This window comes from Ciconia boyciana, chromosome 1, assembly GCF_034638445.1.
Source record: "Ciconia boyciana chromosome 1, ASM3463844v1, whole genome shotgun sequence".
NCBI classification, from domain to species: Eukaryota; Metazoa; Chordata; class Aves; order Ciconiiformes; family Ciconiidae; genus Ciconia; species Ciconia boyciana.
The window spans coordinates 147,371,694-147,396,364 of record NC_132934.1 but is presented as its reverse complement, the minus strand read 5'-3'; the positions used below and the strand labels follow the sequence as shown (position 1 = coordinate 147,396,364).

The 24,671-nt window shown below is 39.2% G+C and overlaps 1 protein-coding gene across 19 annotated transcripts in view; it reads left to right on the top strand.

Moving 5' to 3' along the window:
* INPP4A (inositol polyphosphate-4-phosphatase type I A) overlaps positions 1 to 24,671 on the top strand; it is a 134,868-nt gene that overhangs the window by 67,210 nt on the left and 42,987 nt on the right. For 11 of the 19 annotated variants that reach the window (XM_072849642.1, XM_072849648.1, XM_072849641.1 and 8 more), the window contains 9 exons: positions 12,505 to 12,567; positions 14,884 to 15,102; positions 15,945 to 15,989; positions 17,475 to 17,593; positions 17,709 to 17,825; positions 19,539 to 19,618; positions 22,225 to 22,378; positions 23,374 to 23,464; positions 24,148 to 24,295. In XM_072849642.1, coding sequence (XP_072705743.1) covers positions 14,997 to 15,102; positions 15,945 to 15,989; positions 17,475 to 17,593; positions 17,709 to 17,825; positions 19,539 to 19,618; positions 22,225 to 22,378; positions 23,374 to 23,464; positions 24,148 to 24,295 — 860 coding nt within the window. In that variant the 5' untranslated portion in view covers positions 12,505 to 12,567; positions 14,884 to 14,996. Of the gene's footprint in view, positions 1 to 12,504; positions 12,583 to 14,883; positions 15,103 to 15,944; positions 15,990 to 17,474; positions 17,594 to 17,708; positions 17,826 to 19,538; positions 19,619 to 22,224; positions 22,379 to 23,373; positions 23,465 to 24,147; positions 24,296 to 24,671 lie in introns of all 19 variants that reach the window. The other 8 variants (XM_072849660.1, XM_072849659.1, XM_072849653.1 and 5 more) reach the window with 2 other exon arrangements.

Genomic DNA, 24,671 nt, shown 5'->3' with positions numbered 1-24,671 from the left:
ATCCATCACTACAGAGACAGCACTGGCATATTGTAACTTAATGTTTTGGCTTTGAAATCATATAGCACAAAAAAGAGTAAGATACCTTCTGTCCCAAGGTCAGTTTCCATATTAGTGATCAAAAAGGAAAATCTGAACATGAGAGCTGAAAAGATTGTGGTTATAAATGTGCCTGAAAAACACACAGAGCAATTACTACATGGGTCATGGCTTTCCCAGAACTGAGGAGAAATTCATAGTATATTTTTCACTATTGACTCCTGCAGTCTGATTTCTAATCTTGGCAGATTAGAGTCCTTTTATAATATGACAGATCACATTAGGAAAATCCAGTTGGATAAGTGTTTGCAAACTCTACTCTCACTTATGCAGGAGTGACCTGGGGGGTGTCACTGGGCAGGAAAATAGAATATGTTTTAACACTAGTTATTTGGATGCCACTGTTGTTCACTCCCAGGCAATGTAATTTTATCTACAGTTGTAAAAGGCAGATACAGCCGCAGTTTCATTACATTTGCTTTTATGCCAGTTTAACTGCAGGCAAAACTGTCCATTTGTGTAGAGGTCATATTTTAAAAATGGAAATGTTAATAAATATGTTAACTTTTGCATCTTCTACCTGACTGTAAAGTCAAACTTTTATACCTTCTCACCCCCTCTGGATCTCTGAAAACACCCATCCATTTGTAAGATTGGAGTTTACCGTACCAATCATTTAAATTAGCTAAACTACTTGTGGGCTTAGGTCATATGAAAACTTGTAGTACAGCAGAAGTGTAGAGAACAGTATTTTTGTGGCTTTCACAGTCCCTATTGTGAACTGAGGCTGCATACCTGAGGTTGTCTAGCACTCGGATAATTTCATAGCCAAGATAAGGATGCAATTTGGTAGCTCTTTGCGCATGGAGTTCTCCTTAAATTCTGTGTCTGTATTACCACAGAGCCACCCCTCAGATACTTAGCCACAGAGCTGTTCAGAATGGAAAGTTAACAAAGTCCTTGTTGAATACACACTGATACCGCTGTTTCTGCATCATCCTTTAGTAGCCTGAATTTTCATAGGGATTTGACACTGTTGTTGCTTCAGTATTAAAAGAGCTGCAGGGCTTGGGTTGAGTGCTAATCTCCTGCATTTCAGCCAGTGGTCCCTGGCTTCATTCCCCATAGGTAATGCCAGACTCTCATTTTTCTTTAACTCACTTTTATTGGGGTTAGCAAATTGCTTGTTTGGGTTTTTTTGTGAGTATATACCTCATAAAGAACTGTTTGCCCTGTACGGTTTTATTTATAGTTTGTTTTTATTTTCTTTGTTGAAAAAGATTACTTTTTTTTTTCTTAATTGGATAAAGAAGTTATTAATAGACTTTCCCTTTTCAGAACTGGAAAATTCCCAGAAAGGCTTTTGCTCACACTTTCCGAATACAAATTTACTTCTAAATTGAGACCAAACATGGAAAAATTTAGAATGTTAGGTGAATAATTTGTGTAGTTCTGAGCAGATAGAAACAATGTAAAATGAAAAAAAAGTTAGTCGACAACCATAGCTGTTTGGTTCTTATGTTTAAGTTGGTGGTTTTAAATTGTCCATGAACTATGCAAATAAGTTGGTGGGAAGTGACTGGGGAAAGCAAGCCTACGATCAGTAGTTTTAAATTAGCTTGTACCAAAGGGTTATTCTGGAAAATTTTCAGGGAGTTTTCAAATCAGAAAAGATTAAAAACTATTGATATAAGAGTTTAATAATGTCCCATTTAATTTTGCCATAGTTCTAGCTCGTTTCACTTCGAACAGTTAAAAAGTTTAGTTTTATGACATTCACTGTTCTAAAATAATTATTTGACAAAGATGCATTATGCTGATGTCTGTGATTCACAGTGATATCACTGTGGGCAGACGATCATTTTATGTTTTCAGTGGAAGCAAATAGATTGTGCTTGGAGCAAAGATGTTATCCCAGTGATCACAAACTGTCCTGACAAATGTTATGTCTAGCTCTCTTTCTTGCATCTTTAGTCTATAAAAACTCTCTAAATGAAGCAGTAGAGATGAGATCTGCATGACCTTAAAAAGCTGGAAACAGTAAAATTAGTGCTCCCAACTGTTCAAAAATTTCTTTCCTAAAACACGGGATGACAACAGCATCTGCTGGTACAAGTAAACAGTGAAGAATGGCACTAAATTCCACATCTGTGCCGTTATGCTCAAAAACTTTTTTATGGGCAAAGATGAAACACACCTTGTATCTAAAGGCAAGAAGTTGTTGTTGTTACAATTAAAGTGTTTACAGTCTAATCCAGGAATCATTACTTGTTCAGATCTAATAATTACAGCAAAAGAAAGAATGGGGAAAGTCTCAATAAATAACAATACAGTTAAAATCATTGTACACACAAAGTGTCTACCTCTTTATCCTGCTGTAATGCTCACCCTTCCCGTGCTCCTCTGGGTCCTAAGGTGGTTTCCTTCTGGCGGTGGGTATGTGGAGGTGTTTCAGCAGTTGTCAGCATCTAAAGGACTTCAGATGCTGACAGGAGGAATATGGTGTTCATGTTGACAGTTTCTTCTTCACTCTAAGATCCACTTGGGGTCATTTTTATGTTTGCTAACAAGCCTTTAAACTTGGCTCTTTCTTCATTGATCTGCAGCTCCACATTACATCCAAATTTACTGTATGTGGTACCTTACATATATGTTTGATACTATTTCTTTGTTCTGTTTATTACCCCTAAAACCCGTTTTGTCCAGCCTCAAGTCTGCAGTTCTTTAAGTGACCATGCATGAGCTGTCTATAGCCACCATGTCTCCAAGTGTCAATGCTATACCCTATCTCTTTTTATCCTGTGCTTGTACTCCTCTCCTCTGCATCCAGTGTCTCCACTTCGCAAGGCCTCTGCTATCATACCAGGCCTGTATTTTTCTACACTGCATCATTGTGTTAGAGTTGTAAAATGATGATGGTACCATGCGAAGATAAACAAAAGTAAAAACAAATTAACCACAAACATCTGGGCAGTTTGAAAAATTGTTGTTACAACTAAACCAAGTTTAATTGCAGGCTAAAACAAAGTTGCAGGCAGGTCAGGAAAAGTTCAAAGCAAGCCTGAAAAGCCTAAGTACTCAGGGTTTGCAAGCCCCTCTAGGAGGCTTATGGCCAGTCACTAGTGATGGCGATATGGTATTACAGGACTATAGGGTAACAGTGCTGCAAGGGCTGACAATGAGCTCTGGTAACACATTAGCTGTCATGCTACCACCAGCTGTTAAATACGGAGGTCTGGGTGTGATGCCCAGGTCAGAAAGTTCCTAGGGTGCTTGTCAGCTGAATCTGGGAGTGCAAACCTGGAGATGCCTCACAAAATACCAGTACTGCACATTATACTGTTTTTCTCAGTCTCTAGTGCTGCCCACTCTCAGAGAGGACTCCAGGCTTGATTAACCTTTTGCTCTGACCCAGTCTTTATATTCAGCTTTTGGTCTTGTCCTTTTGCCAGAGGGTACTGCCTCTCTAGCAGAGACAGCAGATGTAGGAATGTGTGCCCACATTCAGATGCGGTTCAGTATCTTAGTTTAACCTGTTGCTGAAAGTGGCTTTGATGAGATGGTGGACTATAAACTTGTGTGGCTGAAATGCAGGTACCTGTTCTCATCTGGGCCAGAAGAGCAAGATAGGTAGCTATGGGCAGAAACATCATTTCTGCTGCCTTGCCTTGGAGGTCTGACTAGGGAGGTAGGCAGCAAGCTTATGAATTTCTGAGAGGGTGTGGTGGGAGGCACCAGGAGTTCGTAGAAGCTGGCGTCACTGTTGCTTGCCTTCAGCATGCAAAAATTGAGTCAAATATATCAGTCATGAGAGTGAGTTAGTCATGAACTTTAAGAAAGGAACGTAATTTGGGATGCATCCTTCACATTTTCAGGCCTTTCTGTATCCATGTGAAATTTGCTTTTAAAAAAAGTGAGATTCAGATAAACTTGACCTGTAGTAACACACCAGTTTTATAAGGCATGTCAGTGCTTGGAGAATTGACAAAACTCTGACATTTAAGCTCATATTTTTGAGCACTGAGTGCTGCAAGGAACTCAGCACTACTATTTGCCCTTTGTCCTTGCATAGCATTTATATCTTTTTGTGGTCATTGCTACCATCCCTGCTGCAGTTGTTATTTTTTTAAATAAACTTTTGAAGCCCACTAGAGTACGTCAGTTCTAAAGATTGATCAGTACTAGTTGCTGAAAACAAACCAGTAGATTGTGGTTACAATTATTTGAAAATTGTTTTTAAAAGCCCTGGGCTCCAGAAATCCATGGCCATACCCTATAGGAGTCTTAATTTTTCTCTGAATTTTGGACTGAAATGTTTATTACGTTTGGTCTGTTAGTAGAGGAGAGTGAAAGAAAAGAATGTTGTTATAGCAGAATAAAGTGTTGCACAATGCATACTGCAGCTACAGAAGTACTTTCCACCTTCTCTGTCTGAACAGACCACTTTAATCTGTAATATGCTGGAGTGAGGAGACATGAACCTTCTAAGTAAGTACCTGCAACATTTTTATTTGTCCATGGGTGTTCCTATGTTTGCTCATTTTATGCATTAAACCAATCAGAGTAGTAGAAATGCCTTTAGTTACTCTTTCAAAACTTTATTTGATCTTTGTCTTTTCTGTCTTAGAGGTAGCATCATAATGTCCACTACAAGACATTTATATTCTATAATAGCTCCTTTGTTCAGTCACACCTCAACAAAGAATATAGTATTTCAGTAAGGCTGATAGTCAAATCTGGGAAACCTCATGGAAATTTTCACAAGTAGGGGACAATTGTTGAAATATAATATTCTAATAGAAAGCTGCTGATCTTACATTGGAGAGTGATTTGTAATCAAATTCGTAGAAATGTTTCAGTGGTATTTGGTCTGATTTCCTCTTATGAGGTCACTTCAAAGACACGCAAGCCACTTATGGTCTATTTTTTTTGTAGGTCGCATACTTTATTTGTTCCATTTTTCTGTTATTGATTTAGGCCTTTTAAATTCAGCAATCAAATATGGCAACTTTCAATATATTCCAAATATTTTTCCAATATATTTCAAGATGACCCATGTCTGTCCATACATGTAATCTTGTAAATACATGTAAACCCACACTCTGCTCCAAGTTAAGAATCCATTTAGTAAATGATATTGTCAGGTCCTGTTAGCAACAGTTCAGTTTGTACTTGACATGGACTTTGCTTTTTGCAAATGTGCTGAAATGTACTTTCTTTTAAAATCCAGGTGCAGTTTATTCCATGTTAAAAATACATAGGCAGATATGTTGGTCAGAAAATTTAATTATGTTCCTGGTAAAATTACAGCTTTCTATGAACTATTTCACTGGGCCTTGCTTACATCTTCCTATTTCTTTTTTACCTAAATTCTAGACTTACTGTCTGCTGCTGCTAATTCTCATCAGCACAGTCACTAAAATAAAACTATTGTTATTGATGCTGAAGTGTAGAAAGGTTGGTTTCTCTGAAGTTACCACCTTAACCTGTTTTTTCTGAAGAGCATCAGTAGTGTCCTTCCTTATGACCTGCAATGGGCAGATGGGTGACATTCTGAGACTTCTGAAAAATTACTTTTTAATGTTTTCTGGCTTTGTGGGGAAATGAAATTGTGGTTTCCTTCTCTGAAAGAGAGGTGTCTGCAGCAGTTCCTTGCCTATAGCAGAAAAGGTTGGACAAACTGGTGTATCTCGGACCCTGTCGCTTCATTTCCCACTTCCCCTTCTCGTTGGCCTTCATGAGACTACAGCTGTTGTAACCGCATTGCGAAGGGCAGGGAGGATGTGTGTGTGCGTGTGTGTGCGTGCATGTGGGAGGGAGGTACGGGTCTCAGGGAGGAACTGGGACAGGACATCTGCAGCCGCCAACCCAGAGTGCACCTGCTGCATAGGGCAGTGCAAACACAGGATAACATGGTCCCTTTAGTCATCCCTGAGTCTCCTCTTGCTCCGTCCCAGTGCTTGTGCTCCTGAATAATTTTTGAATGTATAAACATTGTTGAGTATATAAAGGCTGCATCTTGCTCAAGACCCACTCAGAAATAGGTTTATTTCTTCTTTCAGTGTTTGTCTTGAGGCATAGCTAATGGCTGACAGGTGATGAGCAGTATCTGTTGCTCCTTTTAGTCCTGAGTCCTATCACTTCTTGAGAAGCAGCTCAGCAATCCATCCTTCCTCAAGCCTACCAGTCCTACTCCCTTCTGGCTATCATCTCAGCTCACATCTGCCTTTATCTGGATGGTGGAGAACCCTGTGTGAAACTCCGCAGTTTCTCCTCACAACTTGGGCAAGAAAGCAAACCAAATGTTGGGGGTCTTTGGTCCAGATCTTAGGAATCGGGACAGGGTTTTCTGGATGAGTTTGAAGTCTTTGACAGGGCCAGCAAAGTGGGGTCTGCATGCTGTCTAAATAGATTTTCAAGTACAATATTTTCAGAAACTGGCAAGACACTGAAGCAGCACACACACACTCCATTGTATCTTACAGGGTGATCTTAATGTTAACCGACAGGGTAGGACTGGCATGAAAAAGGATTCCTTTCACCAAGGCGTTGAAATGGGAGCAGTGGTGGGAAGCATACACTGTTGTTGACCTGTGTGGAGCTGGATGCTTATGCTTCCAAATTGCCCGAATCCCACCACTTGTTTACATGACTCTAGAAAGGAATCCAGGAAAGAGCCCTGCAGTCAGCATCATGGCCCACAGCAACCCTCTCTCCCATTGATTTAGAAAGATCAGGGTAAACAAACAAACAAATCATTTTATTTTCCAGGAAGAAGAAATGAAAGCAGCACAAAGCAATCAGATATATGGAACCAAAAAAGAATCATTTCATTTGAAAAGACATCCAGTATCGTGGCCATTAGGCATAGTCTTGGCATGCACCATGTAAAAAAAAAAAAAAAAAAAAAAAAAAAAAAGAATCAGAAATACAAACACAAAACACCGTTCAGGAGTACAAAACAAATGTTGATGGAGAAATATGTATTAGTAGCATAAGACTCCAGTTTTGCTACGCTGCCTAAATCCTGGTAATAACCTTTGTGCAATATTACTCCCACACTAACATTTATTTTAAATTTTCTAAATACTTGACACTGTTTCATTTTCTGAGTCAATTAGTTATGTCTTGTTGAAAACACATATGTTAGGGAAAGAATTCATGCATTTCTAGTTTGTCCTCTGATGCTGCTATGTATTTTTAATTTATATAAACGTTTTAAACAGTAAGCGTAGGAATCACAGCAAGTCAGAGCAATGCCATGTAAAAATGAAGAGTGCTTGGGAGATTTTTCCGATGCATCTATGACCTAATGGAGCTTTCCTTCCACATGGGAAAATGTAGTGTAAGGAAAGTAAATGAATGGTTAGTCTGTGACCCTGGAGTGCTGTCCCGTTGCACAGGTGAAGCTCATTGTAACCCAATGGTTTCATTGCAGAATGAGCGATCCCGTCAAACACATAGAGGACAGTGCTAACTGCTGGTTGTTTTGATCAGAATACACTGGCTTTGACTAGTGCTACATTAGTCTGTGAAGTGGATGAGTGTTATAGGCAGATAGGTCAGATAATTCCCTAGACTTTTTCTTGTAATCCAAGCTTGACCAAAACTTCTGATTACAGATCTAATTTCAGTGCTTTTATCCTTCCGTGTCTTCTGTGGTCCCCCTCTCTCATTGCCTGTATGTTGGAGGATATTTTACTGCCATCTGTCTGTAATCAACAGCAATATGAAATCTTTAGCAAATGTTAAAGTGTGTCTAGTTTATCTCCATTTCAGGTCATAAACTGTTGGGTTTTTTCTTGGTTTTTCTGCCTTTGTTCCCCTACCCCACCCTTTCCTGCAGCAGGAGGAGCTCAGAGAGGGAGTTAAACTCTTTGTTTTTTCCAGTTAGAGCAATGCTGTTTCTGCATTGTGAGCATCATGGTTATGATGAAAGCAGGCTTTAGAAGAGGTAGGCTTTAGGAGGGTGTCCAAAGGACCATCTAATTCAGCAATGTGTTTCCAGTCCAAACTCCTCAACAGAAAATATGTCCCCTGTTCTCATGGGCTTTTCCATGTCTGTATGGGTAGTGTGAGAACCCCAGGTCACGAGGAGAAAAGTCATCCCATGCACAGGAAACTTCACCACAATGTACCCAGCACACTTCTTGTGAAGAGGGTAAAGGTTAATTTAGAGTAAAGACCATTTGTAAGCTGTTTCAGTTTCTGTTGGTAAAACAATGGAGGAGGCTGAGAGGGTTGGACTTCAAACTGCTCTGTAGCAAAGCTCATCATTTTCCATGGCATTATGCTGTGCCCAACTTCATAAAAGCTGTTCTGCAAAGTGAAACAGAGCTGTGCTTTTTCTTTTTTATTTAGCAAACATATGTGTTACAAATGCTCGCTTCCACCTGTGGGTGTGCATATTTTTGTGCTCATAGAAGGAGTACTGAAGAAATAGAAGTGTTGTGATGACAAGTGAAATTAAAACAATATCTCATTAAGTTAAGAAGAATGCTAATTGTATTTCAGTTGTGAATGTAGACAAATAGTCTTAATTTGCACAAAGAACTAAGTGGCCTAAATTGCAGTTTTCTATTAAAAGTATTCAAATATATTAAAGAGATAAAATTAGGTTTTTAGATTAATTGAGTTTGCTGAAGTTCATGGGGGGAAGGATCAAGAAGAAAGTTTGTGACTTACAGATTTGTCTATAAGTAAGTGGGAGAGGGTGGACAGGAAATCAAAGAGAAAGAAAGCTACTTTCTGCTGCTGAAATGGCCTTTTATCTAAATATCACTGAAAGGTTGCATTTGGAGATTTCCACGCTGCACAAATATATTCATTGTATCTTGCAGTAGTTTAGTTTATTTTCTTGTGGAAGACTTTTCCCTGTTCTTGCTGAGGTCACCCACTTGCTCAGAATCCTGAGGAGGGCTTCAGAGAGTGACAAGAAGACTCTTCAGGACAAACTTACTTTTTTGTCCTTGGTAATCAAGATTCTGGTCAGTGGGAGAGGAAGACATTGAACCAGCTTGAGAGGGGAACCTAGACTTAAGGGGCAGACTGAGAGGGGGAAATACAGCCTCTTTGTGGAGCTGACGGACTAGCACCTGCCAAGCGTGTTCTTGGAGGAGAAGTCATTTCAATCGGAGGCAAAGGTCCATAATGGATGCTGGCAGCACTTACTTTCTTTTGCCTTCCCAAGGGCCATGGTAAGCAGGATGTCCTAGACCATGAGGTAACTAAAGAGGAGTGAAACTCTGTTGTCAGCCAATGGATCTGCAGTAGACATAGTGTGTGTTGCTGCCCCCACGAGTTTGGCCAGAAGGAAGAATCTGGCTCAAGGTGTCAAGTTCATGGCTCTGAGTTTTCCTGTTGTTTTGATCTGTGTGAGATTCAGGACATTAATTAAATGAGACAGAAGAGCGAAGTGCACATGAGACTGTAAAAAAAATAGCTCTTAATCAGTGTCGGTCTTAGCAGGCTTTTGCTAGGAGCTGCTGTCCTTGAGCTGATGTTCTGCTCCTGGTCTGCCTCTGCAGCCATGAATGATAGGGTTGGTCCAGACCTTCACCTCAGGCCCTGAAGCAGGGTCAGTAAAGTTCCTTGCATCTTCTTTGAAACAACTGTTGGAGATGGGATGCTGGGATTGCTGGAAGATTGGTCTTGAGCCAGCATGGCAAATCTTGTTTCACTACTAAGGTCTTCTATGGTTGGAGGTAAAAAAGAAGAAAAAAAAGATAAAAAATCTATTTGGCAGGTATACTGGAGATGGTACTCTTATATGGAAGGCAACATAGTCATAACTTAGCAGAGTCTGGTATTTCATCTTTTCCATTATTTTGTCCACAATGATATAGTTAATAAGATGTTAGTTGGAAACTTGGCCATGTTCCAGAGGCAAAATACTGTTTCAGGCAGAATTCATTTCCACTTTTTTGATCACTCATTGTATTGCTAAAACATTTTCAAGCTGAATACAATAAACTTTTTACAAAGATGTTATCTGAAGTATCCAGTTGGCTGGAGGAGCCTTTTTTGGTATTTCAAAATGGATTGTTCAGGAACAGGAACCCTAATTTGTAAGGTCCAGAGAGTGGACCTCACAGTCCAGAGAGTGGTAAAACTAATTGTAGTTCAGTAAGTACCCCACAACTAGTTTTTCACTCCCCCTTGGAGATGATGGTAAACTTTTAGCAGGATTGCATTCCCAGGCATTTTCTTTAATGCATTTAAGAAGCTGTCATACTCTGCCTGTCACTATTACTGTCTTCGTCTAGATGTATCAGTAACATTTAGCGTTCCACAGCTGTTGCATTTTCTGCTTTGGCATGCCTCTTTACCTGATAAATGCCATAAGCCCAGAGCAATATAGCTGTAGAAAAATACAGTCTCAAAGTAGATTTTCTTTTGGACTGTAACTGGAGTAGCCTCTTTCTCCTGCTTCTTGATGTGTGAAATGTGTGGGAAAACCCTGTTTCTTACAATTGTATAATGACTGTCAAAAAAGTAGGTGTTAGGGTGAAAAAAGATTTGATCTCAGCTGACACGTTTGTTCCAAGAAGTAATTTGGTAGGAGATTTTTTTTTTCCCAAGAAGGGAACAGACCAAAGCACTTTGCCAAAACAATTGTGGAGATAAGGAGAATATTAGCTTGTAGTTGTACAAGCTAATCATCAAGGGATTATTTTGGGGCCAAGATCATAATTGTTTTTGCTTGAGATCTTGCAAGCAATCAGAGTGAGACCAAATGTCTGAAAGTTTCAAGCCCACAGGATGTGAGGCCATGCAGCTGAGCAGAGTGGCATTTGCTTCCCACGGCCAACTGCCAGGACTGAAGATAGCAGGCCAGAAGTGGCATCTGATGAAGATCTTTTCTTCTGGTCATGTGCTTTTGTGCTAATAGAGTACCAAATAAATATTCACATAACAGAAGGGAGGCTTGTTCAGAAGCCTTTTTTGCACAATGGAAATGACCATTACTGGTATTGGGGGTCAACAACAGCTTTCCATACTTCCATTGAAGCCACAGTTGAAAACTGGACTTGCAGCAAAACTTTATGAAGTGCAAAGCTGCACATATTGCCAGCATCCATTGTCTGCAGGATTAGTAAGGGCAAAGACAAAGGCTATGTGTAGATGCGTCATGCCACCTTCAAGATGGGGTTTGCCTGGACATGAATTACATCAGCCTTTGGGATTGCTGGCTGCAGGAGTGGTACCAGTCTTTCGTACCATCTAAGGAAGTTATCTGGTGTGTTAATACTACCTTTAATTTGGTAGGAATCCTACCTCCATTGATTTCTATCAAAAACATTATCATAAAGTTGTAATGGTTGAAAAGGTTGTAATTCAAGAGTGATCAGAGCACCTGTTGTTTGGGTCTGTCAGGCTATGCAATGAGTAGAGCAAAGTCATCCCTGCCTGAGCTAGCACAACTGTGGGAGGGATTCAGTTTGCCCAGCTGCAGCATCAGGCCTAAGCTAGTCATCTAAATTCTTTTTATAATTAAAGAGAGAGGTATCTTCATGGGGTGATTCATCCCACCTACCTTGGAAAATGGTGACTCATTCTCTGGAAGTGCCTGTGTCTCACCATTGACTATATAGAGAACCTAGGCAGTGAGCTGAGATCAGATATCTGCCTCCTATGCAGTTTAGGTGAGATACAACCCTTTCCGTAAGTGATAAGAGCTCATACCTATGTTCTTAAGCAGTCTTGGGCCATTGGTAGGGCTGGCAATTAAATCAAAAAGCTCAGACTGGACTTCCCCATCTCTTTTATTGTAGTATGGCATACATGGGAGGTCTTAAAAGGCATATCCTATTAATGCAAATGTACTTGAATGAGATGGTACCACTAGCAAATACAAACCTTCAGTTAACCTGTAGTAGATTTAAAAATAATTCACTTTTCCTGTATGCTTATGGCTAGTTGTTCATAGAAGCCTACCTCACATAGTAATTTCACCCAATGGAGAAAGAGCCCTACATCCTGATCTTTTGAACTTCTGTGTTTTGACACAGGATCTTTTCTCCTGACAGTTGCGGTTGTAACTCTTCCAAACAGCAAAATTTTGAAAGTTTAACTGTAGAAAAGCAAGCATAGTAAAAAATGCTGTCTCATACTCAATATATCATATACATTCCTTTTTCTTAATAGCACCGAGCCTTTCAGTAAACATGTTAACATATGTTTCTTACAGCCTTTCCACCCACTCGTCAAATGCTGACCTGAAGTCAGTCCTTTTCAGCATAAGCTTATTTCTTTGTGCTCCTGCTTTGACTGGCAATTGCTATGACTCGGTGAGGTCTAGCAGAGGATCATTCTCTTTTTCTATTTTCAGTAAACTTTAATGTGAGAGCTAGCAATCAGAAGTTAAATTTACAGTTAATCTGAGAATGGTACCTGCCCGTTGTTTGTGATTTATGCTGTATAAAAAGATTGCTTATTATGCTGATTATTTTGTTAATTTTTTAGATGTGGACTTAACTGATATTATGATATGCAAAATCCCTCCACACATGAGGAAAAGAGCCCTCTGTAAGTATGATCAGTGTAAGTAAATTAAAAATGTATCATTAGGTGAGAAATTCATTAATATTGCAATTTAAATGAATAGTTGAGAACTTAGAGAGCCTTGGAAAATTATTACGCTGAGTAATATTTAAATAGAAATAGGTTCAAACCAAAAGAAAATACCTGACCCTATTTAACTTCTCAAGGATTGACCTTGAGAAGGTCCTCAAGCCTTTACCTCAAGATTGACCATGAAGGATGTCAGCAACTACAGAGATTTTAGCTGAAAAACAACTGGACTCTTTAACCTAACTGTACCTATATGAACATGTTAGTTATTCTCTAATAAGGTATTTGTAGGATTTGGGGGAAGGGGCTATGGCATCCTGCCTAAATCTCTGCAAGCACATTGTGTAGGTGTTCTGTTTCATTAGGCAGTTATGTTTAATGGACTTACAAACCATTAAATGTCCCATTACATAAAGAATAAACCAAGGAAAACCTATTGCTAAAAGAAGGGAGAAAAAATTAGTAGAATGGAAAGACTTGGAAACTGGCAAAGAATTTTGGTGGAAGTTTTATTTGACTAAATCTTAGGACATTCAGTACTATTTGAGAAATTAACTTGGTGATTCACTAGCCACTTAACCACTTGTACAAAACCAACTGGACAGTCCTGAGCAGCTTGCTCTAGGTGACCCTGCTTTTGAGCAGGGGGGTTGGATTAGATGAACTCCAGAGGTCCCTTCCAGCTTCAACTATTTTGTGATTCCATATGAATTGGAAAACTGCCTGCTTTAATTTTTGGCTGTCATAAATTGTGTCTATAAGCAGAATGTTCTGTTGTATGCTGTCACTGAGTTTCAAAGCTTTTGGGGATAGGATGTTCAGACCTCTCAGTTTCTGTTTCTTCCGCCCAAGAATTTACTTTTTTCCTGTTTGGAATTGGCTTATGACATATTGTATAAACCTGAGTTGAATCACTGAGGCAAATTATTAGTTCTGAGTAGCAACAGACTGGCTCGTCTGGTGGACACGGCCCAAATTCCTTCCTCCCTAGAATGAGCTCCCCATTTAAAATCTCATTCCTAAGCTCATGTAGATGACCAGGGTTGTGTTCAATTCAGTTGTCTTAGATGCTTAACTTGCGTCTGAATTTTAGATGTCCAGTGAACCAGTGCTAGTTAAGAAGATGCTTGAGTTCCCTGTGGAGAGAGGGAATTTCTTTTGAAATCCTCCAGAGGGAGATGCTGACTAGTTAAATTTAGAGACTTAAGTTAGGCAGATTGAATGTTCCTTTGGAGGCCTTCAGACAGTTTTAAAATGCCTATTTAAAGCACAAGTAAAAGCTAGGTGTTTTATTTAATTAGAATGCATCTTGCCCATTGTTAGGTCCCTCAGCCTAAGAGGAATTAGTGACTCTATTACTAACTTTCAGGTTTATCGAACTTTGTTCCTAATCTCACTCCTAAATGAATGGAGTTTGTCATAATAGTATGAAACAAATACAGAAGTTCCATAACTGCAGTGCTAATATGGCTGACGGAAGGAACATTCAAATTTGTCAGCCAAACCAAAAGCACCACATTTAACAACATAACCAAATTTTCTGTAGGCTGTGTGCTTTTTTCCTAGCATAACATTTCACTTCATAGGCATCATGAGGGGAAGAACAGCTGTCACGGATGTCTGTAGACCAATGAAGTGTAGGGTGAAGGAAAAGCCCAGATGCTGCCGTGTGCCACATCAGCAGGCATCCCCTTTTGCTTTTTCTTTCCATCACCATCCCAGAATTTCAGCCTCGCTCTGACCCAGTAGGTTTTATTTATAGTTTTCAATATCCCTTTCTCATGGCAGAAGAGCCTGGAATGACACAGTGTGCTGACACTAACAACATTTCCTGCCCTTCTGTTCTGCGTTCCACTGACTCATTGTCCCTTTGTCCTTATCCCTTGTCCTACGTCTGCAGACAGAGGCCCCATCTGACGAATTTACTTGTGCTCCCCAGGGATTATGAAAACCAGGAAACTTCATTAAGGATGGTTTAATAACTTAGACAAAGGAGAAGAGCAGCTGGTCTGTTAACAAGTCTCTCTCAACCCCCATTCTCTGACAGAAGAGCCTTTCTTACATGTGGTACAGTCTTCGACAATTTGCAGTAAAACGCTACAGATGTACGGTTTGTGCAAATTGAGTTACTGTGCATTGGATCTGCCTTGAGCATTTTATTTGAATGACATGAGGCAATTTTATGGCAGTAGGTTTGCTGCTGTTAAGAAGAACAGTAGCTGATAGTGGCCTAAAATTTTGGTGTATGTTTTTCCTCTCTTTATTGCTTAGTGTGGTAATGTTAGAGGAATAGCAATTGGAGACAACCTGCTGCACTCTGCTACTCTCTAAGACAAACATCAGTAAAGCCAAGCAGCAAGAAAAGAAGGGTTCTTCATGACAAAATGACAGCAAGAGAACACAGTCCCCGCCATGGTGCAAAATCCCGCACTGTGCAACGGGCCTCCACCATTGATGTCACTTCTGACATGTTAGGCCTTTCTCTGGCAGGTATGTACCTTCGTGCCAGCTATTGCTCTGTTGGTCCTTTCAGAATCTACCTTGTACTAACATTGCTTTTTTCTTTTAATTGGTAGAAGATTTAGATGTGTCTGGTTATCTGGAGGGAATGAGATAAAGGAATTATACTAAAAATTAAAAAATCTTAAACTTACCATTTTTAAAATAGACAAAACATTAAAAATGGAGAGGGGAAAAAAAAGAAATTAAACTAGATTTTGTGCAGTTATGTTTTTCAGTCAAAAATAAGCAACAGGGGAAAAAAGAACAAAAGAATGTCACGGTCAAGGAAGAGTCTTGGCAACCTCCTTGTTTTGACATTGTATAAAATTTTCAAGAGAGTTCAGGGAACTGAGAATTATCTCCCTCATCTTTTATGGTTAGTAAATTAGGATTGTAATCCCCAGAGGCTTTCTGTGATTAGTGAGAGAGACAGGTGCTTTCAAACTTCTCCCTATTCACTGACCACAGAGGAGACATATCTGATTTAATAATTTGGAGTTAATAGCGGCTCAGAAATTAAGTGGCTTTAATCCTGTTGTTTTCTACTGAGATTGGGCATTTTATATTCCCATATTCCATATAATCTTGCATAGTTTTACATATTTTAACATGTTTTATAAAATGAGATAATCTCAGGTTTTTCAAATAATTTTTAGTTACCAAAGATTAACTAATTAATATTTTAAATACTAGTCATGGCTTATTGAATTTAAAATATTAATTTTTTTCTATAAAATTTAATTTCTTTCTCTGTATGACTGCAACTTCAGGAAAGGATTCACATGACAGCAATGTTTGGCTAATCTTGTGTTAATTTTTCTGATTTACAGGAAACATTCAGGATCCAGATGAGCCAATTTTAGAGTTCAGTTTAGGTAGGCTTAGTGATTTTTGTGCTAATTTTGATGATAAGTGCTATTGAGTATGTATGCAGTTTTTTAATTGTTGATTTTGAAGTGCCTTTCATATAGTAAGGATTGAAACTTTGCTTTGATTTTTATGGAGCTGTGGTACAGTTTTCTTGCTGCCTGTACAGTATCTTTTGATAAGCAGACAGCAGTTTGATTTTGTGGTGTTTTTAAAACTCTGTAATTAAAACATCTGTCCTATAAAATTTTAGATGTTTACTATGTGAATGTTATTTTTAAATGTTTATTTTGTGTATGTGAAGATACAGTGAAACTGGCTTCAGTCTCGGTATATCAGCAATTCAGGTCTTCAAACAAACTGAAGATTTGTGGGAAACACCATTTTAGGACAGAATATTTTCTAAGAGTTTCCAACTATTACACATACCTTCTTTCCTGTGGTCTTTGCTGTCAAGTGATAATGTGAGATGCAGAGGTGACCTAATTTCTGGGATGGTTAAATTTGGATAAGAAGCTTGTGACCTCACTTGAAAAATAAGTGAAAAATATTTTATTTGTGAAAATTAAGTCTACATTTTCAACTGCAGCATGGTTTTCTTGGCTTAATAGTGGAATAATGTTTGGAAAGTTATGCTTTTAACAGTATGTTTGAAATGAAAAATTAGAAAATTTTCTCAGATGTATGTAATTGTGTTATGAATAATAATCTTAAGAACTCCTTAGAGCTGAATAAGGTACTTCAAATATTTTCAGATAAATTAAAAATATCTAGAACTACAAAGCTGTTTAGTGTACATTTGAACGTTTGCATGCACAGGTAAATTTTTGAATTAACTTTCTGCACCTGGCTGAAGCAGAGTCAGACCACACTGTAGTTACCTGTATCTAGTTAGATAGAATTTGGCTCTGAAGTTTAATGTGATTGTGTAGAGTCACTCACTGAAATTTTTGGTAGTTGTTTCCTACTCACCATAGTCCCTTCCCAGCAGTTTAATTCACAATAACATTTTAGAGGAAATAAATTGCCGTCCTTTTACAATTATAAGCTAGTTGTCCTCAGTTTTGCTGCTTGATCAACGTTCAAGCACTTCTATTGGTCCTCCATGGCAAAATGCCATTTGGTAATGGGCTTAATGGAGCGTGACTTCAAATCAAATGCAGCCATGCTCATGAAATTCCCAGAGGGAAACCTATGCATGTACACTGTTCTAATGAGCTGTGCCGGGGGATGGATAGGCAGGTGTTAGAAGAGAACAAGTTTAAATTACAGCTCTACAGCTTGGAGCCAGCCTGATCTGATTGCATGTTTACTGTTTGCATGCACAAAGGTGAGTGATGTCTGCCTTTATAGTGTGGCAGTAGAATGAATATTAGGCCCTTCATGGCTTTATTGCTCAGGGTATATAATATGCTTTTATAAAAACGTAGAGCCTTACAGCGGTATGAAAAAGATCCTGAATCTAAATTTATTTATCTATTGCATACCTAAAGCTTGCAGTGAGCTGCTAACTCCATCGCTAGATCGAAAACCAAATAGTTTTGTAGCAGTGAGTGTAACTACACCTCCTCAGGCGTTCTGGACGAAGCATGCACAGACAGAAATTATTGAGGTAAGTGGTGAGGTACTCCTGGATTAGATTTAAAATTGAAGCTAACACAAGAAGCATTTCTTCCTGACAAATATCACCTTGCATTAATTTTTGCCTTTTTTGTTTATGATTACAGGGAACAAGTAATCCTATCTTTCTAAGCAGCATTGCCTTTTTCCAAGACTCTCTTATCAATCAAATGACACAAATCAAACTCTCCGTGTACGACGTCAAAGATAGATCTCAGGGAACAGTAAGTTTTCTTTATTCTGTTGCCTCCCCAGTTAGTGTGGAGCAAAGAAACAAGAGGCAAGGAGATAAAATTAGTAACTTTTGTGGAAGAAAGCAAAGGGGTAGCAGCACCTATCCTAGAGAAAGCAACACGGGTAGGGGAAGGAGGGACAAATGCTGCGAGATGGACTTGGCAGAGTGGGGAGCATTGACAGTTTTCTCAAACAAGGCTTGTTGGCAGCAAGTTTGGGAACCACTGATTTAAATTAAGAGTTTCTGTCACTCGTCCTCTTCTTGTGGACCTCTTTACTGAACTAGGTAACAAATGGGATCCACTACCCCTAACTGAGGCCTCTAACCTGTGCCAAAATGTTGGGCCTGTAATGACGTCCTTATAACATCCTTATAAACGGAGTTGCTAAATTCCATATGTAGTAGGCATGGTCTGGTGGAAGTTTCCACAGGGAGCAATCATGTCTGTCTAAGTTTAGGGACTTTAGAAGTCTGTTTCAGGACCTTAGAAGTCTACTTCTCTCACTGCTTAAAATTTAGATGCAAGCTGGTGATGAAGTCAGACAGATTAGATTTTACCAGAGGGTGCTACTGGCCTCTAATCCATGTTGTGTGAAATGGAAGGAAGAGAAAACAAAAGTCCCCTGGAGTCCTGGGAGCTTCTGTAGTATTTTTGCAGAGGATCACAAATTGTAAGATAGAACTTGCCACTAAATGTTTTTAATCCAAAATAATGGAAAAATCAGTTTCAGTGTCCAAAACTTAATTTAGTAAAAAATGGACCCACACTAAAGCCACCTTTTTCTCAGCAGGGGACATGAGTTCAAATTCAATGTGAAAAACATCAGAGGAAACTTAAGTATTTTGGAGCGCTTTCTAATTCATTATGAAAAATGGTTATTTGTTGTCTCAGAGGCACTTATTACTACCAGTATCTAGAATTCCACAATACCAAAAATTTGTGAATGTTTTTACAAAACAGGAGGTTGTTTCTGAAGGTTGCTTTCAGGAGAGCATCCATGCACTTGGCTTCCTGACACACAGATTCTCTGGGCTATTATTTTGCTCATAGAATTTTTTTGCATTGCTCTCAGAAATCCCCCTGCCCTGATCCCGTAGTGGTTTTGTTCAGGTGTAAGATTTATTCCCTTACTGAAAAAAGTCTAAGTGCCAGCTCTCCCAGGTAGCTACTTGGATCTGTGGGCAACTCACTCTGGACTGTTGCCCAGATTGCTGTTTCAGGTCCCAGATGCCTGCTTTCCCATGGCTTCCTCAGGGCTAGCAGGGCATGTCTGTAGAGTGCATCATGGGGAAGCTCTGGGGAAAAAGGAGTACCTCTTGAGGAGGTGCATTCTTCACGAAGAGCCAAGTTTGGGTCAGGGAGAGACTATGAAGTCAACCTAGTCAGTCTGAGTCCCATTCAGTCATTTCTTTCAGTGTTCCTGTATTGCTGGGCCTAAGCTTGTATATAATGAGGTGCCTCCCCTCAAATCCTAGAGAAAGAAAAGGGCTTATTGTCCTCTGGTAGAAAAAGGATTTTTGATAAATTACCAAATTTATTACATTTTAAAGGGGTTTAATTAGTTATGCATGGGCATATGTAATTATATTTTTGTTCTCAAACTTTTGTGCATAATAATTGTATTTTGGGCTTTGGTGCTGCGGACAAAGCCTTTGTTCATTGTAAAGGTAAATAATTACAATTCCAGTACTCTTCTTCCAGATGTATTTGTTGGGTTCTGGGATGTTCACGGTAAAAGAACTTCTTCAGGAGAAGAATCACAGGTTGCACTTAACACTAAGGTTTGTAATCTTCTCCTTCATTTAGGAATTAACAGTCTTAATTCTTGAAAGCATGCTTAAGATGTGATGAAAGCTGTCCGTGAGATGTGATGAAAACCTGTTTGTTTGTTTGTTTGTTTTTTAAGTTCCAGGCCACTATTAACGAAAAACTGTTTTATATTGCATGACAATTAAAACATGTAGAACAAGACCATGGTAAATAATGTTAGACATCGGTTCTAGTTCTACAAGTCAAGAAAGTATTGTCAAGACCAATTTCATTTTGTGCATTTCATCCTATCATCTCAGCGTATGTGTCTGTGGAGAGTGGCAAAACAGTATTTGTAACTGTGCTGATGTATAAAGAGCCTGTGATGGGGAGAATGAAACGCATCAAAACAGAGACTTATGTTAGCTGTTTGGAATACCTTAGCTTAGATAAATCTAGGCTCTATTTACTATTTCAGTGCCTGCCTGTTGATAAATTGTGTATTTGTTGCTAAGTAGTCTACTTATCAATATAACACACTAGGAATAGGAGGAGTCACATTACAGCAACATTGATTGATGTAATTTTCTAGTTTAATTGGAAACTTTCACGGAAGGAACGTGACTCAGGAGGGAATGAAAAAGAGGGCGCGAGTCTAATACCAATCCTTAAGGTAGTAGTTCTAATCATCGGAATCAAACCATGCTCGTGAAAGCTGGTGTGGGACGACGTTAAGTGCAGGGTTGGGGAAGAATGAAGAAAACAAAGTAAGACTAAGAAAAGAGAGCTCTGATGTATAAACGCACATTGTAGTAGTGCGTGTTGAAAGTAGGACAGGCATCCCTGTCAGAGAAGGCGAGAGAAGTCAGTTGAAGCGGGGAAGCATAATCAGAGAGTCTGAGGATGATGGTGTTGGTATTATCGGCATAATCAGCACTAGAAGCAGTGACTGTGAAAACTTGCAGAATTTTCTTAGCCCAGACACAACTAACAAAACATGGGCAAAGCTTTTCATGCTAAGAGAAGAGATGGGTGAAGTTTTTGGCTTTTCCACAATGTATTGTAAAGAAAAAATTGACATGATTTAACGGGGGGGAGCAGATGAGGGAAATGAGTCAGAAAAGACACCAAAAGTATGACAATGATGGTGGGTAAAATAGTCTAATTTATCACAGGTGTGAAGATGAGGGTGTTTTGAGGGAGATGAAAAAGGGGAGGAATGTGATGGCAGGAGTTTCATGGTTGTGTTAGACATGGTTATACTGTTAGGTTTATTCTTTCATGACTAAGTTGAAAATGGACTTTATTAAACTCTCTTGTTTTGATATAAACTGTATACTGATTATCAGCAAAGTGTGTGAATACATGCATGTCTTCTCATTGTCACATTACCCCTTGGATCTATAAGCTGGATATTGAGTAACGTCTATAAACATGCTGCATGACTTCAATACTTAAACCTTTTCTTGTAGTCATTTTGTGTGCTTATTTCTTTTGCCTCCCCAGTATTGTCTGTTCCAGAGACTTTTTTTTTTGTCTTAGTTGTCCCAGCATATTTTTACGTGTAAACAACAATCTTAAAATACCATTTAGAATCTATCTTAAAATACTAGCATAAAGTCTCTGCCAAAATTACTCTGTGTCATGGGTGAGACAAAATAAATAACAGCCATGGTACATCTGGGTCCCTGGTGTATATTTAAAAACCAGCAAGATCAGAGCTTTTACCCCACTTGATTCTCTGTCTCTGACTCACTCATTCCCTCCCCTCTCAGTCGTGTGTTCATGTGGTCTCAGCGTCCCTCCCCAGCAGGGAGGTGGCTGCTGGTCTGGGAAGGTGGGACAGAAGGTTGTGTCAGTTTGTGCTGTGCAGCTCCCCAGCTGTTAGTGACCTGTCTCAGCTGATAGTGGCCAGGTCCCTGGGGATCTCTGGCATTTGTTTCCACACAACTCCCTGATCTCCAGGATCTTCCTCCACCTCAGGGATCTTTTCTCCATTGAGAATCTTCACCTTCTTCTTCCCTAGACCACTTCTTTTCAGGATCCTTCTTTTTAGCATCAGCTTTTCTTTCTGGAATGTCAGGCCCCCAGTTTTCCCAATCTAAATAGTCTATCTGCAGAAGCACAAGATGTGATCAGCCTCCTCACTGGTGGCCTTCACTGACTTCTCTATTAAGTGGAAGATTTGAGATGTGCTACTTCTGTTTAGTCCACGTATTATCAAAATTTACCAGTTGCAACTGTACCAGTTGCACCTAGCAAGTAGCAGGCTTCTGACTGAGAGTTAAAAGGTTCAGTTTCAGACATTCATATGCCCAGGCACACACACACACACACGTGTGCATGTACATCCAATTATCTGCTGCCTGTTAATGTTCACAATTTAAGCTGCTTTTGCCTACCACAGGCTAATTGTAAAATCTGAACTCTTTCTGGTTTTACAGAAGTATTGAAACGCATGCATGGTTCTAGGTTGCCTTCAATTAGGTCTGTACAGCATCCCTGCAGAAAGAGGGGAGCATTTTCCTGTTGGAATAACGCATTATAAAAACATGTAGTTGAAATGCTTCCTATTTAAAATGTTCATTAAGTTTGAAGATTAATAGCCTTTTATAAGTGTTCCCTTGTTGATAAACAGGTCCACCTCCAAAAAAATCTCAACGCAGAGTGTTTGTTGCAGGTCGGCTGAAAGTGACCGTGTAGGTAACATTACAGTTATTGGATGGCAAATGGAGGAAAAAACTGACCAAAGGCCTCCAGTGACAAGGTCACCTGATACGATTAATGGAAGGGTGAGTATGAGCACTGTATTGGCTTCAGAACGATGCAGATTTATTGGTAGTGTTAAATAGTAGAAATAGGTTGAGATCTGCTGTCAACTTTCCTGTCCATCTTGGTATTTAGTAGTGCTTTACAATTTCAAAATACTGTAAAAAGCAGCCTAGTTGTGATGAAGCAGTTTTGTATTTTGCAGAGCTCTTGGTACTAATGTTTGTTAAAAGTCTTGGGGAAAATTTTAGTTTACAGTGATTAAGCTTTAGCTTCAAGTTCTCATGCCTTTCATCAGAATAGGCTTGCGGTACTGTACGTTGGTGCACTTGGTGCATTGATAACCAGTTTCACAAAGATGTGGATTGCACACCTGTGAATTGGAAGGTGGCATCAAAGCAAAGCTGTGATGGGGATGCTCAGGGAATTTCCAGAATTTTCCCAGGCAACTTTTTAAAAAGAAATACCTTAAAAGATTTTAGTGAAACTGAGCACAGTACTTGAATCTTGGATTATTATTCTTTTTTTGTGATCCCCAAATATTTGTCTGAGAGCAGATATTTATAGTGCTTTCTCAGCCTAGACATATATCTAACTCTGTAAACCTTGTGTTCCGAATATCCTGGTGGTAATTGCACTCATACCTGTATCACAGTCACAATGTGGATTAGTATCACTTTGTATCCGGCCAGACCTGTAGTTGGCACGTATTGCTGCGGTACCTTTATGAGCTCTGGAGCTGTGCTAACATAAAGTAGTTGAAGGGCTGGATGAAAATTTTTACAGAATTTTGAACTGTGCGGTAGAAATAAATAGGAATGCTTAGATTGGAGGGTTGAAGTGGATTTATTTCAGGCTGCAGTATTTTTTGTCCACAATAAACGTATTTGAAATATTTATTTTAAACATGTGTTGTGCTGAATATTCCTTTCAAGTCTGTATAATAGGGTCATCACTGCATGTTGCCCTAGCACTGAAGTTTTATTCTTTACTATTTGAGTTTTTTGTTTTTGTTTAGACTGTGTTGCCAGTTGATGAAAGTTTAACAGAATCTTTAGGAATCAGATCCAAATATGCTTCATTACGGAAAGATGCACTCCTGAAATCTGGTAAGCTGTTGTGGTCTGTAACAAGTAAGCTTTAGGCATCAGGAAAAGCTAATCTCTTGCTGTCTGCCTGTGGCCCCAGGGCGTTTAAGCAGATGTTTCATTTGAATAGGAACAGGCTGCTGATTGAGCAGCCCTCCGAGGGTCATAAAAGAATAAATTATTTTATTATCTGCATATTTTATTTTATCATCTGTATAGTAAAAACAGCAGAAGCAAACTTTTGTCATTAAGTTGACTATAGTATAAAATTTTCCATGCAATTTTCTAGTCTATTCAAAAGCAATCATTGGGAGGTGAGGGGAGGGACAGAGGAAAGCAGTGGCTTTAAAAAAAATTTCTTTTTTGGGGGGGGAAAGATTTGTTTTCTAGCAAATTATTGCATGAGAAGAAAATGCACAGCATGTTAAAAAAAAAAAAAAGTAGTTCAAAAGTTGAATATGTATTTTATTTCCTTACCAGTGTTTTAAATCTTTTGGAGGCTTTTCCTGCCAATGGTGGAAGAATGGTCATTGCAGAATGACTGTGCTTGCAAAAGCTAGACTGATGCCTGGTTAAACCAGATCTTTATGGCAGTGTGTTAACAGCATGTTAGTGAATCAAAGCCATTTACTTTAAAAAAGGAGAGAATTTGTACATTTCTAACTCAAACCCTATGCTAAAATAACATGATTTTAATTCTTTAGTGTTTGGTGGCGCCATTTGCCGAATGTATCGCTTCCCAACCACTGATGGAAACCACTTGAGAATCTTGGAGCAGATGGCTGAGAGCATCCTGTCGCTGCATATCCCTAGGCAATTTGTGAAGCTTCTTCTAGAAGAAGATGCAGCAAGGTGAGTTTGGACCGGTGTGCACGTGCAGTTATACAGCAGTGATATGGCTGTTACTGAGTTACCAAGGAATGTATCTGTGTTAATGCACAGAGGCAGTGAAGAAAAAATAGTAAAAGCAGCAACTTGCTGACTGTACAGTTACAGTGAATGAGATTTCATGTCAGAGTATAGAGTTTGGACTTGAGTGTATGGTAACTTGAACATGCAGAGGTTATGATGGGAGAGAATTGTTGGCAGAGTGAACACTTAGGATCATACTGCAGTTATCTGCACTTAGGGGTTATCTGTTCCTCTCACAAAAGTATTGATAAAGCCACAGAATATATTATTCCGTAGTCGTGTGACTGTATTAGGACCAGCACGTTAGAATACATTA